The sequence below is a fragment of the Monodon monoceros genome, unplaced genomic scaffold (genome assembly GCF_005190385.1).
Source record: "Monodon monoceros isolate NGI ecotype Baffin Bay Population unplaced genomic scaffold, NGI_Narwhal_1 Super_Scaffold_13, whole genome shotgun sequence".
Lineage (NCBI taxonomy): Eukaryota > Metazoa > Chordata > Mammalia > Artiodactyla > Monodontidae > Monodon > Monodon monoceros.
The window spans coordinates 49,769,096-49,786,448 of record NW_021703769.1 but is presented as its reverse complement, the minus strand read 5'-3'; the positions used below and the strand labels follow the sequence as shown (position 1 = coordinate 49,786,448).

At 53.0% G+C, this 17,353-nt stretch overlaps 1 protein-coding gene across 1 annotated transcript; it reads left to right on the top strand.

Moving 5' to 3' along the window:
- Window positions 1-811: 811 nt before the first annotated feature.
- Window positions 812-16,442, top strand: IGFALS (insulin like growth factor binding protein acid labile subunit). The gene is made up of 4 exons (XM_029220834.1): window positions 812-932; window positions 2,933-3,001; window positions 12,943-13,138; window positions 13,951-16,442. Exons 1-4 carry the CDS (start codon window positions 812-814, stop codon window positions 16,079-16,081), a joined length of 2,517 nt encoding a protein of 838 aa, XP_029076667.1. The 3' UTR covers window positions 16,082-16,442.
- The last annotated feature ends 911 nt before the right edge of the window (window positions 16,443-17,353 follow it).

Sequence of the window (17,353 nt, the reverse complement as noted above, 5' to 3'; positions counted from 1 at the left end):
ATTCCTCAGGTCCCTGTCCCGGCCAAGCATGGGCCCGTGTCACTCCGCAGCTGCCTGTGTGGGCTTCTCCAAAGACGATGATGTTCTAGGTGGAACCAAAGCTCCCTGTGAGCAGCAGCCCCCACCCCCAGGGTGTCATGGAGTGGGGTTTGCACGGGTTCTCCTGCTTTGTTTCATGGCTTTGTACCAGCGACTGGACATGCAGGTGCAGGCGTCTCAGGACATGCTGAGGCCTCGGTCTGCGATGCCCGAGGGTCACTGTGGACCTGTGGGTGCTGTGCCCATCCCCCCAGGTGGCTCGTGTTGTTGGCAGCCCCTCTCCAGGGACACTGAGCTCCTCGCTAGTTTCCACCAGCAGCATAGCGCCTGCATCTAGGGGTGAGTGCTTCTCCTTGGAACCAGCTGCCAAAAGCCCCCTTTCCCACTGGTGTCCACCCCAGTCCTGCGTCCCTCATCTAAAGAAATGTAAAGGAAAACGCACCCCACCACCCTGCTTCCGAGGCCACAGGCTGTCACTCCTTGTCCTCCAAGAGCCCGGAGCTTTCAAGAGTGGGCATTTCGCTTTGCATGTTTTTTTTTTTTTTTTTTTTTTTGGGGGTAGGTGGGCCTCTCACTGTTGTGGTCTCTCCCGTTGCAGAGCACAGGCTCCGGACACGCAGGCTCAGCGGCCATGGCTCACGGGCCCAGCTGCTCCGCAGCATGTGGGATCTTCCCGGACCGGGGCAAGAACCCGTGTCCCCTGCATCGGCACGTGGACTCTCAACCACTGTGCCACCAGGGAAGCCCCGCTTTGCATGTTTTACCCTTGGTGATGACGCTGCTGCCGGGCAATGGGGCGAGTTCTCAGGGCTATGTCCGGTGCCCTGTGTCGTGTGTCTGCGACATGGGCTCTGAAGCGCTCTCATCCAGGCTCCGGCTGCTGCGCTGGGCAAGTGGGATTTCATTCTTGGAGAGCATCTCCCACTGTGCTTGCAGACGCCTGCTGCACCCACTGTCAGACACCTTTGTTTTCGCTCATCTGGGGGTGTGGATGGCACTTTGTGGAGGTTTCACGGGTGTTTACCTGGTTCGGGGTTGCGGGGGAGGTTGACTGCTTTCCACACGCTTATTGGCCACTTGGATTTCCTCACCTGGGGGCTGCCTCTTAGGTTTCTTCCTGGGTTTTCTACCAGGTTTTTGTTTCTTACTGATCAGTTAGGAGTTCTTCGTTTCATGTTGCATATTTTATGATTTCTTTGGTTCTGTGTGTTTGCAGTTTCCTCCTAGTTTGTTGTGGCTTCACACTCTGGTGTCTTGTTGAAGAAATTCTTAACGTAGTCAAATGTATATTTTCTCCTTCATGATAAATGCTTTTGTGTCCTGTGTAATAACTCTTTCCCACCTCTGATGCCTTCCTATAATTTCATCCAGTAGTTTTTTGTTTTGCTTTTCACACTCAGGTTTGTGATTCTTGTGACCGAGCTGTTTATGCTGGTGTCTGGGAGACGGACACCTGATATCCCATCCCCTCTGCACTGTTAGCTCTGGTGAGCCAGCATCCAGGGGTCCAGACCTGTTTCGTGGCTCTCCATCCCACTGGTATGTCTGTCTGTCCTGACGCTGGCCCCACATTCCCTGTTACAACAGCTTTAGGACCTTCAATTCCAGGAATGCTGCCCAACCTCATCAGGAGAGTCTTGGCCCTTTGCTCTTATGTATAAAGATTAGGGTATTTATGTCTGGGATTTGGACTGGAATAATGTTGACTTGCTAGATTGGGAAGAAGTGACTTTTTTGTGACGTGGGGAGTTTCCAATTATGACACGCTGCTTATCCATCCATCCACTTGGGTCTCTGATGCTGTGTGTGCAGGGCAGCTCTGCTGCCAACCACAGCATTAGCACAAGCACAGGGCAAGGGCACGGTGCCCCGTCAAGACCGCCCTCACCTCAGACTCCAGCCAGAAGCTTGGGGGTCCCCGGCCACCTGCACTTCTAACCAGCTGGCTACAAGTTCAGAGGTTCTCATGACCTCTCAGATTCAGTAACTCACTAGGTTGATTCAGAATTCAGGGACGCTCAACACTTATGATTTTACAGGTTTTTTTTTTTTTTTTGCGGTACGCGGGCCTCTCACTGTTGTGGCCTCTCCTGTTGCGGAGCACAGGCTCCGGATGCGCAGGCTCAGCGGCCATGGCTCACGGGCCCAGCCGCTCCGCGGCATGTGGGATCTTCCCAGACTGGGGCACGAACCCGTGTCACTTGCATTGGCAGGCGGACTCTCAACCACTGCGCCACCAGGGAAGCCCGATTTTACAGTTTTATTATAAAGGATACAAACTGGGACCAGCCAAGTGAAGAGACCCACAGGGCGAGGTGGGGAGGGTCTGGGTGGCCAAGCCATGCCCTCACTCCATGGAATGCAGGCTCCCACCGTGCTGGCACATCAGGAAGCTCACTGAGCCTCAGTATTCCAGTTGGGTTGGGGTGTCACTGTGTCATCCACAGCGTGAATTCCAGCGCCCCCCAGCCGTTCCACCCTCTGATCACAGGTGGGGCTCCCTGGTGACAGCTCTGAGTCACTACATTAGCATAAACTCAGGTGCTCACTATACTGTAAATGACAAAGTCCCCACCCCTCAGGACACTCCCAGGAGTTAGAGTCTCCCTCCCCAAACCAGGGACAAGACCAGACAAACTTTTCCATCAGGGTTTATAACTTCCTCCCTAGAGGCTGGTTCTGTGGGGACTCTGGCCCCTCAGTAGTATGTCTTTTGATGCTGTTATAAATGGTGTTTTGTTTTAAATCACGCCAGGGGTCAGGAGCGTATAGGAGTGCAGTCAGCCTTGTTCCTGGGGACCCTGCTATGCTTGCCCAGCCTGATGGTAACTGTTTCTTTTGTGGGTCTTTGTGGTACCATCAACAGGGCTTTTGTTTTTCATGTCTCCCCCAGGCAAGCGGGCCTTTATTCCTGACTTCATTGATTGGTTTAACAAATACCTGAATGCTGACGATGTGGCAGGTACTGAGATGCTCTGGGGATTCAGAGTGAACAGACAGAAATTCCTGCCCTTGTGGAGCTTCTGTCCTGGTAGAGGAGACAAGATGAGTGGAATACCAAGCAGGTCACACAGAAGTACTGTGGAGAAAATAAGGCAGAAAAAGGTACAGAGGGAGCCGAGGATGTCAGCCTTCTTAAGTAGAGTGGCTGGGGCCTTGCTAAGGTGACATGTGAGTGACAATGAGAGGATGGAGAGAGTGAGACATGCAGATATCTGGGTGAGAAAAGCAAGTACAAAGGCCCTGGAGCAGGTCTGCAGAAGAGCAAGAGGCCGGCATAGCTGAGCCAGGCGAGGGTCAATGTACAGGACGTGCAAGGACCTCGGCGTCCACTCTGAGCTGTGCAGAGGCGGGGTCAGAGCTGAGCTTTACCAGGACTTCTCAGTGTGTCCTGGCAGGGCCCCTGGAGACAAGTCTGGGGCAGCAGCCCAGGGAGGGCCGGTGGAGGAGGGAGTGGTGGCAGGGTTCCCAGTGGGAGCTGAGGTGGAGGCAGCAGTATTTGGTCCCAGCTTGGATCTGAGCTGTGAGTGATGAGTTAGGGAGACTCCACATCCATTTCCCAGGATGGGGAGACTGTGAGGGGCTCACAGGCTTGAGCGGTTGGCTTTGGGCAGGTCAAGTTTAAAATGTCTCCAGCATGTGGGTGAGTCCAAAGCCAGGAGATGGCACCATCACATGAGAGTGAGATGGAGATGTCAGGGGTAGGGGGAGAGCTAGAGGGGGTGTATTGCCAGGAGGAAGCACCCTAGTCCCTGGAAGGCTGGCGGGTGGGCTGAGTAGCTGTTGTCAAGCTGAGCAAGTCTTCCTAGCTTGCTGGTCATCCGAGTGGGAGCTGGGTCTTATCACATACTCTCCTTTGGTCGGCTGAATTATCCCAACAGTTTTCAGTGCCTAGTAATTTTATTCTTGGGCGAGATCCCATTTCATCGGAACTTCTGCAGCTGGCTTGCTCTCCTTGTACAGTTCCTGTCTGGTTTTGGAAATAAGGTGACATGGAACATTTCCTCACTTCTTGGGGAGTTTGTAGAAGGTAATGCTAGTCTGAGCCTTGTGCTTTCTTTTGTGGGTATTTTAAAAACTAGTGATCCTGTTTTTTAATGGTTATAAGGGCTGTTACTTCTATCCTTCTTCAGCTGCTTTTGGTAAGTTGTTTTCTTTCCTACATGTTCAAATCTGGTCTGTAATGTCCTCTTGTCTCTGACGTGGGCATTTGTCTTCCCTCCCCATTCCTATCTGAGCCCTTTGCTGTCTGTCCTATGGCTTTGGGGTCCTGCTTTCTTAGCTCCTCAGGGATCTCTCATCATTTTTCTTGAGAATGTAAAGGTAAAAACTCCCCCAGAGCGTCTGTTGTGAAGCCCTACAATCTGGCCATGTAAACTGCCAAAACTCCTCAGTTTCTTCCTGGGCACTAGTATAAACAGAGCCCAAGCATTTTCTTCACTAGTTCCTGATCCCTGACCCAGTGCCTGCCCGCTTCCCTCTGAGGATTTTTAAGTATTTCCTGACTGCTCAGTTATCTGTCTGGGTGGAGGCTCCGTCTCTCACCAAGCTACACCTCTGTGCATTTAGCCTGACTCTCTGGGAGGTGCCCCCAGGTGGTGGTCTTACTTCCCACAGCCAGCACACTAGGTCCTTGCTGCTTTTCTGACAGCCACCCACCTGACCTGTGTGTCATGTGCTATCCCAATGTGATATATTTCTCTCCAGCTGTAACACTGCTTAGATTTTAGGAGTGACTGTATTTTACTAAATAGAACTTTTAAAACTTATTTAAATTGAGGTGAGATTCACACAACATACAATGAAGTTTATAATTCAGTGGCTTTTTTTTTTTTACTTTCTTGGCTGCACTGCACAACATACAGCATCTTAGTTCCCTGACCAGGGATCAAACCCGTGCCCCCTGCGTTGGAAGCACAGAGTCTTAACCACTGGACCACCAGGGACAACAATTCAGTGGCATTTAGTACATTCACAATGTTGTGCATCCCCCACCTCTCTCTAATAATCTGAAACTTTTAACTATTAATCTGTCAGTTAAACCGTAAAAGGAGAGGCTTTTCCTGGACCATCCACTTCTATGGACACTGGTTCTGAGTTGGGGCAGCAGAGAGGCCTGGAGAAGAATTGGATCTCAGTGGATCTGGGAGAGAGCCTGGCCCAGGTGCTGTGGATCCAGAGAGGAAGCCTGGTCCTGCAGCCATGTATGTCCCCAGGGTACATACACCTGTTCCACCATGTCTCAGTCAGTCCTCAGCAAAGGTCAGGGTCACCTCTGCTCTGGGGCCCTCAGGCCCATCTGGGATTCCACTGAGGTGGCAGAACATCAGGTTCCTTCTCTTCCTTTCTTCTCCAGCCTTTCTCCTGCTCCGTAGCTCAAAGAAAGAGTTTTCTTATTCTTTGTCAGAATATTTTCTTAGGCCAGAATCTTGACTTTTTAAGGTTCCAATAATCTTTTCTTTCCTCTGATTTCTGTTCTAACAACCTCTTTTGAAGGAATGAATACCTCACGTCTAGTCTGAATGGTCAGGGACCAAAGAATTTTAGAAATTCAAAGATAAAATAAGTAATTCAACAATAATGGAGGGATTCCCTGGTGGCACAGTGGTTAAGAATCTGCCTGCCAATGAAGGGGACATGGGTTCGAACCCTGTTCTGGGAAGATCCCACATGCTGGGGAGCAACTAAGCCCGTGCACCACAACTACTGAACCTGCACTCTACAGCCCATGAGCCACAACTACTGAGCCCACGTGCCACAACTACTGAAGCCCGCGTGCCTAGAACCTATGCTGTACAAGAGAAGCTACTGCGATGAGAAGCCTGCGCACTGCAACAAAGAGTAGCCCCCACTCTCTGCAACTAGAGAAAGCCTGTGCGCAGCAACGAAGACCCAGTGCAGCCAAAAATAAATAATTAAAAAAAACCTCTTAAAACAATAGAGATTCTTTAATAGTCTAGTTGATAACAGGACACTGTCACTCAACTGAACCTATTTATAGAACATTCCACCAGCATTTTCAGGTGCTCATGGAACATTCTCCAGGATAGACAATATCTTAAGACTACAAATCACAATGAATTTCAAAAGACAGAGTATACTTTGTAATTTCAAACTCCAGTGGAATTAGATATCTACAACAAAATGAAGCCTGGAAAACCCCCAAATGTTTGGAAGTTAACACATCTAAATAGTGTGTGGGTCAAAAAGAGGGGAAATCAAAACACAAAATTAGTGGGATGTAGCTAAAGCAGTGCTAGAGGGAAATGTATATAGCTTTTAAACACCTGTATGAGAAAAGAAGAAAGGCCTCACAAAACCTAGGCTTCTACCTTAAAACACTAAAGAAGAGCAAACAAAACCCAAAGGAAGCAGAAGAAAAGAAATAGTAATGATTAGCAAGGAGATCAATGAAACAGAAAACAAAAACCACTGACCAACAAAATAACACACAAATTACCAAAATCATGAATGAAAAAGGGTACATCACTACCAATCCTACAGAAATGAACAGGACTTACAAGGGAATACTAGGGAAACTATACCAACAAATTAGATTTTAGATGAAATGGACAAATTCCTTAAATTGATTTAACAAAAGTCTGAAGTCTTCATGCAAAGGAAAGCTCAGGTCCACATGGCTTCACTAGTGCATTCTATCAGTAACACTAATCACTCACAAACTCTTCCAGAAAATACAGGAGGGGACACTTCCCAACTCATTCTATTTGAGGCTAATGTTATCCTAATACCAAACAAAACGAGAGATCAATGTCCCTCATGAATACAGATGTAAAATCTTTAAAACGTTAGCAACCCAAATACAGCAACATTATACACAACCAGGTGGGATTTATCACAGGAATGCAAGGTTGGTTAAACATCTAAAGATCAATTAACATAAACCACAGTCATAGAATAAAGGACAAAATCCACAAGATCATCTCAGTGTATGTATGTATCCCACACCTGTTCGTGATAAAAAGTCAACAAACTAGGAATAGAAGGGAGCCTCTTTGACCTGTTTAAAGGACATCTGTAATTTCCAAATGCTGCTGTATCAAATCATTACAAACTTAGTTGTTTAAAACAACATAAATGGGGACTTCCCTGGTTGCGCAGTGGTTAAGAATCCGCCTGCCAATGCAGGGGGACACGGGTTCAAGGCCTGGTCTGGGAGGATTCCACATGCCGTGGAGCAACTGAGCCCATGCGCCACAACTACTGAGCCTGCGCTCTGGAGCCCGCCAGCCACAGCTACTGAGTCCGCGTGCCACAACAACTGAAGCCTGTGCACCTAGAGCCTGTGCTCCACAATGGGAGAAGCCACCACAATGAAAAGCCCACGCACTGCAATGAAGAGTAGCCCCCGCTCGCCGCAACTAGAGAAAGACTGCACACAGCAATGAAGACCCAACGCAGCTAATCAATCGATAAATAAATAAAAGAAATAAACCACACAAATGTATCATCTAACAGTTCTGGAGGTCAGAAGTCTGACATGAGTCTCACTGGACTAAAAGTGTCCACAGAGCTGGTTCCTTCTTCAGGCTCTAAGGGAGAATCTGTTTCCTTGCCCTTTCCTGCTGCTAGAGGCGCCTGCATTCTTGGCTCCTGACCTCCTTCCTCCATCTTCAAAGGTCAGCAGCTGTGGGTTGAGTCCTTCTCTCATTGCCTCACACCGACCTCTTCTGACGCCCTCTGCCACTTTAGAGGACACTTGTAATTACAATGGGGCCACCTGGAAAATCCACATTAATCTCACTATCTTAAGGTCAGCTGATTAGCAACCTCAATTCCCCTTTGCCATGTAACCTGACACATTCATGATTCCAGGGATAAGGACACGGACATCTTTGGTTTGGGAGCATTATTCTGCCTGTGACAGCATCAATGAAAAACATAAGCCAGCATCATAATTCACAATGGATGACTGAATGCTTCCCACTAAAATCAGGAATAAGGCAAGGATATCTGCTCTTGCCACTTGTCAACATTGTACTGATGTGCAATAAGGCATACACACACACACACACACACACACACACACACACACACACACACACGGCAGTATACATATTGGAAAGGAGTAAAAATAAGTAAAAATGTCCTTATTCACAGATGGTGTGATCCTATATGTGGCTTATCCTAAGGAATCCAGATACACACACATACCTGGAACTAATAAGTTCAGTAAGGTCCTAGGACACAAGATTAACAAGAGAAATCTGTTGTATTTGCACATACTAATGACAGTCTGAAAACAAAATTAAAACAACTCCATAATAGCATCAAAACTAACAAAACACTTAGAAATGATCAAAATTAGTGCAAGATTTATACACTGCAAACTAAGAGAAAGAAGATGTAAGTAAATGGAAAGATCCTATAATCCTTGATTAGAAGATCTTTGTGATCTTGGGTTAGGCAAAGAGTTCTTAGACACCACACCAAAATCATGAGCCATGAGAGAAAAAAACTGATAAATTTTGGACTTCATTAAAATAAACTTTCGTACTTCAAAAGACAACATGAAAAAAAGGCGACAAACCACAAACAGAAAAATATCTGCAAATGTTATCCTTGATAATCCATAATATATAAAGTCTCATATCCATAATATGTAGTGTTGCAACTCAGTAAGGAGTCAACTCAGTTAAAAAATGAACGAAAGTCTTGAACAGACACTTCACCAAAGAAGATATAAGAATGCCAACAAACACATGAATAGGTGCCCAATATCAACTGTCAGAGAAACAGAAGAGCTAAAAAACAAAACAAAACTGACCATACCAAATAGTAATGAGGATGTGGAATTGGAATTCCCGTAATTTGTAAAATGATACAATCATTTTGGAAAACAGTTTTTTAAAAACTAGACATAAATACTATGTGAACCAGTAATTCCACTCCTAAGAATCTACCCAAGAGGAGTGAAAGCTACGTCCACACAAAAACTCATACACAAATATTCATGGCAACATTATTCATAATAACCCCAAAATAGGAACAAACCAGATGCCTATCATCTGATGAATGAATAAACAAATGTCACAAATCCATAAAACAGAATATTGTCCAGCCATAACAAGGAATGAAGTACTGATATACACTATGTAGGTGAACCCTGAAAACATGCTCAGTGCAAAAGGTGAGATACAGAAGGCAACCGATTGTATGGGGATGTTCTAAAGCTGGACTGTGCGTGTGGCTGCACAGCTGTACACATTTACTAAGAATCACTGAATTTTATATCGACAGTGGGTGAACTTTATGGTGTGAGAATTGTACATCAATCAAGCTGTTTTAGAAACAATCGGTGGGTAAAGGTACCACAATTAATACTTTATTACATTATCCCCACATGCTTCTAGAAAAATATTTCAGCTTAGACAAAATGAAATGAAAGAGGAAAAAAGGTAACACTTACAATAGTATCAAAAGTAACAACCGGGCTTCCCTGGTGGCGCCGTGGTTGAGAGTCCGCCTGCCGATGCAGGGGACACGAGTTCGTGCCCCGGTCCAGGAAGATCCCACATGCCGCGGAGCTGCTGGGCCCGTGAGCCATGGCCGCTGAGCCCGTGTGTCCGGAGCCTGTGCTGCGCGACGGGAGAGGCCACAACAGTGAGAGGCCCGTGTACCACAAAAAAAAAAAAAAAAAAAAAAAAGTAACAACCAGGGCTTCCCTGGTGACGCAGTGGTTGAGAATCTGTCTGCTAATGCAGGGGACACGGGTTTGAGCCCTGGTCTGGGAGGATCCCACATGCCGCGGAGCAACTAGGCCCGTGAGCCACAACTACTGAGCCTGCGTGTCTGGAGCCTGTGCTCCACAACGAGAGGCCACGATAGTGAGAGGCCCGCGCACTGCGATGAAGAGTGGCCCCCACTTGCCACAACTAGAGAAAGCCCTCACACAGAAACGAAGACCCAACACAGCAAAAATAAATTAATAAACTCCTACCCCCAACATCTTCTTTAAAAATAAAAAAAAGTAACAACCATCTACAGGAAAAAAAAAGTCTAAAAAATATATGCAAGATCGTAACATGGAAATCTACAAAAACACCACTGATAGAAACTGAAGACGACCTAATTATGCCATGTCCACGGATTGGAAGACTCAAACTGCAACACAAGTCAATCCTGGACAGGCTGCTCCCACCGTAGACAAGGAAACACATGGACCACGAAGAGCCTGGAAGCTCTTGCAGACAGAGGAGGATCTGCTCTGCCTCCATGGTTCAGGGGGAGCCCAGAAAGGGCCAGGCTATGCAGCCCCTGACCACGTCAAGGGTGGCGTCCAGGAGTGAGGAGGGAAGGAAAGCCACTGCACTAAATGTGGGGAGGCGATCATAACCCACCAAAAAGAATGAAACTTGAGCATCACCTGACTCTTAGGAAGTGAAAGGGTGGCCCAAAGACGTCACAAAGAAAGGTAGGGCAGTGACGCATTCACACAGTATTTTAAGAGAATACACTCAAGTCCATGTGCTGAACGGGACCTGAAATCATGATACATACATCAGCCTAGATAAAACTTTTTTTGCAGTTTTTCCATTTAAGGAACACCTTATGAGACCATGTTAAAATTAAGAACTCTCACCAGAATCACAATGAAGAGAATGGAGGCAAACCACAGTGCAGAAGACAACACTGGCCACACATACCTAACAAGGGGCTTGCATCCAGCATACAGTTTTAAAAAAAACATAAGTCACACTGACAGCAAAAGACTTAAACATGTACTTTACAGAAAAGGACAATCCACTGGCCAATGAACCTCCCTATGAACAGCTGCCATCATTAGTGACTGAAGAAACACAGGACAATGAAAGCCACTGTCCCCCCACCTTCAGGGCTGAGAAGACAGGGTGGGGGTGGTGTTGAGGGCACCCCTATTGGCTCCAGGAAGGTGTGACCCCTAACTACCCAGAAAGGGGTTGGCCTTACCTGCAAGGATGACACAGGCTGGTCCCAGCGGGTCCACTCAGGACCACAGGAACGCACAAGGGCCCCACAGGGTCGCAGCACCACGACAGGAAGGAGGGAAGGGATGCTATGACTTGGCACACGAGTGGCCGGGCCTGGGGCTTCTGTACAACACCATTTCCACGAAGACCAGAAACCAGACTCCTCGGGGGAACCCTCAGGGGGTGAACTGTAAAGAGAGGCCAGGGCAGTAGTCAGCCTGGGTCAGGACTGGCCGCTTTGGGGGAGCAGGGACAGAGCTGGCCCCGGGCGGCCAGAATAGAGGTCTTTTCTGCTCAGCAGGCTGAACACCAGTGTTACCGCAGGACTCGAGAAAGGTTTACAAATACCTAACCTGCCTGCCACAGTCCCGATAAGGGTTCTCTGCCACACAAGCTCGACTGGGGATTTACAGGAAGTTTCCAGCCCCAACCCTCCAAGTGTGAGGAGACAGGAATGCTAACCCTCCTTCCAGTCCACGTGCGTCTGGCCCGCATGCGGAGCTTCCCAGTGAAGAGGCCCCATGGCCCCGGACTCCTGCTGAGTCCGCACTTTCTACTGTGTAAATGTATGTTTACCGTGTAAATTTCTGGGTGTGGACTTTCTCCCTGCAGATCTATAATTTCTCAGAAGAGAAGCTGAGAAACGACCTGGAAAAAAATCAAAGCTCAATAAAGGGAGGAAGACAAAGCTGCCCCTCAGCACTGCTGCAGGATGAGCTGGGGAGGGGGCGCCACGAGGCTGGGGGCGGGCCTGGCCTCCAGCCTCTCCTGGGCCTGGACAGCTCCTGCCTACCTCACTTCTTCTCTCCTCACCCATGCACCTTTCAGGAGGCAGACGTGACTTCCTCCTCTGCCTCACCAAGAGGTTCAAGAGTCTCCTAAAGCTTGACAAGCCTTGCCCTCCCCAGACTCAGTTTTGCCTTTTTCAATGCCTTCTGGCCCCTTCCGAGCAACAGGCCCCCCGCCCCAGGCAGAGCAGAGGGACTGGTGGGCAGGCACGGCTGGCAGCCAGAGGGAGGGTCCTCAGTAAAGGAGGGAGGGGTGGCTGGAGGGCAGCATGGTACCTGGCAGCCTGGGGTAGATGTGGTCAGATCTGGAAGAGCAGAGCCCAGGGCTCCCCAGGTGGAGGGGAGGATGGTGCCCTGAATCAAGCAGCCACACCCCTTCTTACCATGTCTGACCTGTGGCTGACCTCAGGCCGGGCACTGGGTACCTGTCCCAGGGCCTGTGCAGTGCAGGGTGGCCATGGCCCCAAAGGAGCCCTGAAGGGCAGGATGGGGCCCACTGCTGGTGGGGGCTGGTCTCACAGCCACAAGACCTCGCCCCCGAGGCCAGCCATCCCCCACTCTCTTCCTGGGAGGACATTGTTGGGGAAAACAAACACAAAGTGGCCAGGCCCCTGCCAAGCATTCCTAGAAGAGGCTAGGGGGAGGGGCAGTGGCCAGACAGCAGCTGACCCTGAGGTCACGGGAGAAGCCAAGGCTGGGCCAGGCCCCTGGGAGCTTGAACAAGGACCCCACCCAGGCAGTTAGGAAATGGGGAGGAGGGGGGAGTGGTCAGCATGCCGGGGGTAGATGGGCAGGCCCATTTGGAGATGTGTGGTTCCTGCTTAACTCCCACATGGCCATCTGCTGGGAGGGAAGACCCTAGGAGCCCCCTGAGGGGCCCCTACCCACAGGCAGGGCAGCCGGCTGAGCACCAGCTCCTCACAGGCTGCTCCAAGGGAGACCCCCGCCCAGCATTGCCTGCAGCCCCAGCTCTGCTCCACCCAGCCCTGCAGGGGGATGGGAAGATGGGGGGGTTGGGAAGATGGGGGTATGGGCCCCTGTTGTCCCTTAGAGCTGCACCCCGGGCCACCTTGCACCCTGAAGATGTGTCAGGGCAGATGCAGCCCCCAGCCTGTCCCCTGTGCCATCCGCACCCTGGGCCCCAGTGCTGATGCTGGCAGCCCGGCAGGAGGGGGTTAATGGAGCTGGGGCCAGCAGGCTGGGCTGGCCAGTGACAAGGGTGCTGGCTGTCCCAGAGGCAGTGGGGAAATCCAGAGGGCAGGAGCAGCCGGTCCCAACAGACGCGCCCCGCTCCCTGCCCGCCTGCGGACTGCTCTGCACGAGGGATGGCCCTGAGGAGAGGTGAGGCCCCCACGTGCCCCAGCCACTCACTTCGGGGCGGGGGGCCGCGAGCGTGTGCCCCCAAACTCACTGGGGTAGGGGCTGCCCCCAGGGAGGGCTCAGCTCTAGGTGGGCTGGGGCTCTGGGAGCCCATGGGGGAAATGTGGCCACTCAGGGTGGTGGGGTGCCTGGCCCTGGAGAATCGCTGTTGCCTCCTGCCCCCTCCTCTCCTACCCGAGGGCCCAGGCTGGCAGCGCAGGGGAGGAAGGGCACCCACACTGCTACCCCAGGGGCCCTGCCTTAGACCCTCCACTAGGCCAGGGCATGCTGCCTTCCCAGCTGCTCGGAGGCCAGTCCATTGCCACCCTGTCCCCTCTCGGAGCCTAGCCCAATCCAGCTGGCGTGTCCACCCTGGGACCCGGAACTCTCAGAGACCAGAGAGAGGCCTGATGTGGTGGGCAGCCCAGTGCCCAGTGGAACTTATGGGGATTGTTGCTGTGAAGCCTGGCATCCTTTGTCCTGTGCCACAACCCAACCTCCGGTGGGTCAGTGGCCTGGGGTCCCCATCTGCCCTTGAGGCCTGCACCCTCTTCCTCTCCCCACACCAGCACTGGGCCAAGTCCCTGGGTGCATGCTGGACACACTATGGAGGTGAGTACCCCCCAGTCAGGGGTCTAGCTGGGGCAGCGGGCATCCAGCTCACTGTCCAGACAATCAGGGCAGCAAGTGCATACCCACCCGAGCCTGCTCCAGAACGTTCTCTCACACTTTCCTCCAGGCCTGCCTGGCAGCCTAGCCTGGCTTGAGTGTCCACCTTGGGGACGCAGATGAACACATGGCCTAGTGGCCAGGTCCCCAGCCTTCAGTTTTCTCTGGAACAGGCACTGCCACCCCGTTGGTCCTGTGGGGTGGAAAGGGCAGTTGGTTTTGAACCAGAGAACATCCCAGTCGTCCTGCCTGGTCTCCGCTTCCCATTTAAGTGGGGGACCCAGATCTCAGCCCATACCTTCTCTGGTCCGGTCAGCAGTACCTTCTCTAAATAGTTGCGTGCTGTGGTCCAGGTGTGTGGCTGAGGCCTGGAAGGTTCCATGTCTTGCTTGCCCTGGGCTCACATCCTGGGCTGCCTCAGTGCTGCCTCCCCAAGCCCCTCTCCCCACAGGAGGCCCGGCCCTGGTGGTGCTGCTGGTCTCCTGGGCAGTGCTGGGCTCCCACAGCCTGGAGGAAGTGGAGTCCGCGGCACCAGCAGACCCTGAGGGCCCCCAGTGCCCAGCCGTCTGCTCCTGCGGCCACGACGACTACACGGATGAGCTCAGCGTCTTCTGCAGCTCTCGGAACCTCACGCGGCTGCCCAGCGGCATCCCGGACGGCACCAGGGCCCTGTGGCTGGATGGAAACAACTTCTCCTTCATTCCCGCGGCCACCTTCCGGAACCTCTCCAGCCTGGGCTTCCTCAACCTGCAGGGCAGCGGGCTGGCCAGCCTGGAGCCGCAGGCGCTGCTGGGCCTGCAGAACCTGTACCACCTGCACCTGGAGCGGAACCAGCTGCGCAGCCTGGCAGCCCGCACCTTCCTGCACACGCCGGGCCTGGCCTCGCTCGGCCTCAACAACAACCTGCTCAGCCGGGTAGACGAGGGCCTCTTCAGGGGCCTTGCCCACCTCTGGGACCTCAACCTGGGCTGGAACAGCCTGGCCGTGCTGCCTGACACTGCGTTCCAGGACCTGGCCAGCCTACGTGAGCTGGTGCTGGCGGGCAACAAGCTGGCCTACTTGCAGCCCGCGCTCTTCTGCGGCCTCAGTGAGCTCCGCGAGCTGGACCTGAGCAGGAATGCCCTGCGGAGCGTCAAAACCAATGTCTTTGTCAAGTTGCCCAAGCTCCAGAAGCTCTACCTGGACCACAACCTCATCACCGCTGTGGCCCCAGGTGCCTTCTTGGGCATGAAGGCGCTGCGCTGGCTGGACCTGTCACACAACCGCGTGGGTGGCCTCCTGGAGGACACCTTCCCGGGGCTGCTGGGCCTGCACGTTCTGCGCCTCTCACACAATGCCATCGCTGGCCTACGGCCCCGGACCTTCAAGGACCTTCACTTCCTGGAGGAGCTGCAGCTTGGCTACAACCGTATCCGGCAGCTGCCGGAAGAGGCCTTCGAGGGCCTGGACCAGCTGGAGGTGCTGGCGCTCAACAACAACCAGCTCCAGGAGCTCAAGGCAGGCGTCTTCCTGGGCCTCTACAACCTGGCCGTCATGAACCTCTCTGGCAACTGTCTGAGGAACCTTCCAGAGCAGGCGTTCCAGGGCCTGGGCAAGCTGCACAGCCTGCACCTGGAGGGCAGCTGCCTGGGCTGCCTCGGCCCACACACCTTCACCGGCCTCTCGGGGCTGCGCCGGCTCTTCCTCAAGGACAACGGCATTGCGGCCATCGATGAGCAGAGCCTGGGGGGGCTTGCCGAGCTGCTGGAGCTGGACCTCACCTCCAACCAGCTCACGCACCTGCCTGGCCAGCTCTTCCAGGGCCTCAGCCACCTGGAGTACCTCCTCCTCTCCCGCAACCGGCTGTCTGCACTATCGGTGGATGCCCTGGGGCCCCTGCAGCGCATCTTCTGGCTGGACGTGTCGCACAACCGCCTGGAGGCGCTGCCTGAGACTGTGCTCGCGCCACTGGGGCGGCTGCGCTACCTCAGCCTCCGGAACAACTCGCTGCGGACCTTCGTGCCGCAGCCCCCCGGCCTGGAGCGCCTGTGGCTCGAGGGCAACCCCTGGGACTGCAGCTGCCCCCTCAAGGCCCTGAGGGCCTTCACCCTGCAGCACCCGGGCGTTGTGCCCCGCTTCGTCCAGGCCATGGCAGAGGGAGATGACGACCACCAGCCGCCCGCATACGCCTACAACAACATCACCTGCGCCAGCCCCCCCAGCATATCGGGCCTTGACCTGCGCGACGTCGGCGAGGCCCACTTTGCCCACTGCTGACCCGAGGCTGCCCTGCGGTCTGGACGGGCTCTCGCTACCCCAGGGGACATGGACCTGGGACCTGTGGGCCCCAGCCTGGTTCCTGAGGGCCTGACCGGGAGGGTTGGGGACACAGCCTCCCCAACTATCAATTAAAAGCAACCCAGTAAATGTGGCCATGTATGAGGTTGTGCGGGGAGCTCAGGGAGGGAGGAGTGCTGGCTGGGCTGCGGGCCCCTCTACGCCATGCCTGCCCCACCTCTGGCTGCCTTGGTCCCACATGCCCGTCCACAACCCTTCCTGTCCTGTGCCCAGACAATTCTCGTCCACTAGTCCCCAGGCCCCATCCCCACCTGAGGAGCGGCGGGCACTTACTCAGGTCCTCCAGGAACCTCGGCATCTCAGCCCCCTCGCTGGGCAGCATCCTTGGAGGTGGCCTGGTCCTGGGAAGCTGGGGCCCAGCTGCTCCTGCTGAGGCCAGCCTGGGGCCAGAGGGGGTGCAGACCCTCACTCTCCAGGTCCCTGTGCTCCTGGCCAAACCCCTCAACAGTTCTGCCCCTGCTCCCCCAACCCCCACAAGAAATATCCATCCTTGGTACACTCCTCACCTCCCCATCTGCCCCCAAGAAGTGATATCTGAGGGCTGCTTCCCCAGGCCCCCTGCCACCCGTGCCCCAGGGACCGTTCCACATTCTCTACTGAGCACCCCACCTCTCCCATTGGGAAGAACAGCACACCATGCCACCATCCTGCTTTCCAGAACCTCCCCCTCCTGGCCTTGAAGCCGTGCAGGGAAAACCCCTGGGACTCTGTTTCACACTTACCTTTCTGCTCTTCAGCTCAACCCTTCAGGCCCGCAGCACGGAGGGCGGGGTGGGCACTTAGCTCTCACTGGGCCAAGCATGGCCACTCACCCATCGCAAGTTACCTGACAAACTCTCCCCAAACGTATCTTCACCAGAGTCTCCAGGAGCCTGTCGACGACAGGGCTGTTGGCCCAGTTCCTGGGACTTAGGGAGTGGACACTGTCTGCCACAGGACATGGTGACACTAAGCCAGAGAGGCGGAACCAGAGCAGAATGATCTAGAAAGGTCAGACCTCTAACCACAGCGGTGGGACGGGTTTATTTTGGGCTCCTCTGAATTACAAGTTTGACACCTTACTGGGTGCTGCTGCCTATTTCACCAGGATTATAGGCCCAGTGCGCTCCCAGACACACAAGCTTTGTGAACAACGTGGAGACTTGGCTGTCGGGAGCAGCCCATCTATCTGGGGCATGTGAGTACTGAGCT

Bases quoted from the DNA above. Each gene is read 5' to 3' on its own strand.
- IGFALS (XM_029220834.1), top strand. From the start codon at position 812: ATGACGCTGCTGCCGGGCAATGGGGCGAGTTCTCAGGGCTATGTCCGG. The intron at 933-2,932 runs GTGGGATTTCAT...TGTCTCCCCCAG, and splicing joins CCGGCTGCTGCGCTGGGCAA to GCAAGCGGGCCTTTATTCCT. The intron at 3,002-12,942 runs GTACTGAGATGC...CCTGGGCCCCAG, and splicing joins GAATGCTGACGATGTGGCAG to TGCTGATGCTGGCAGCCCGG.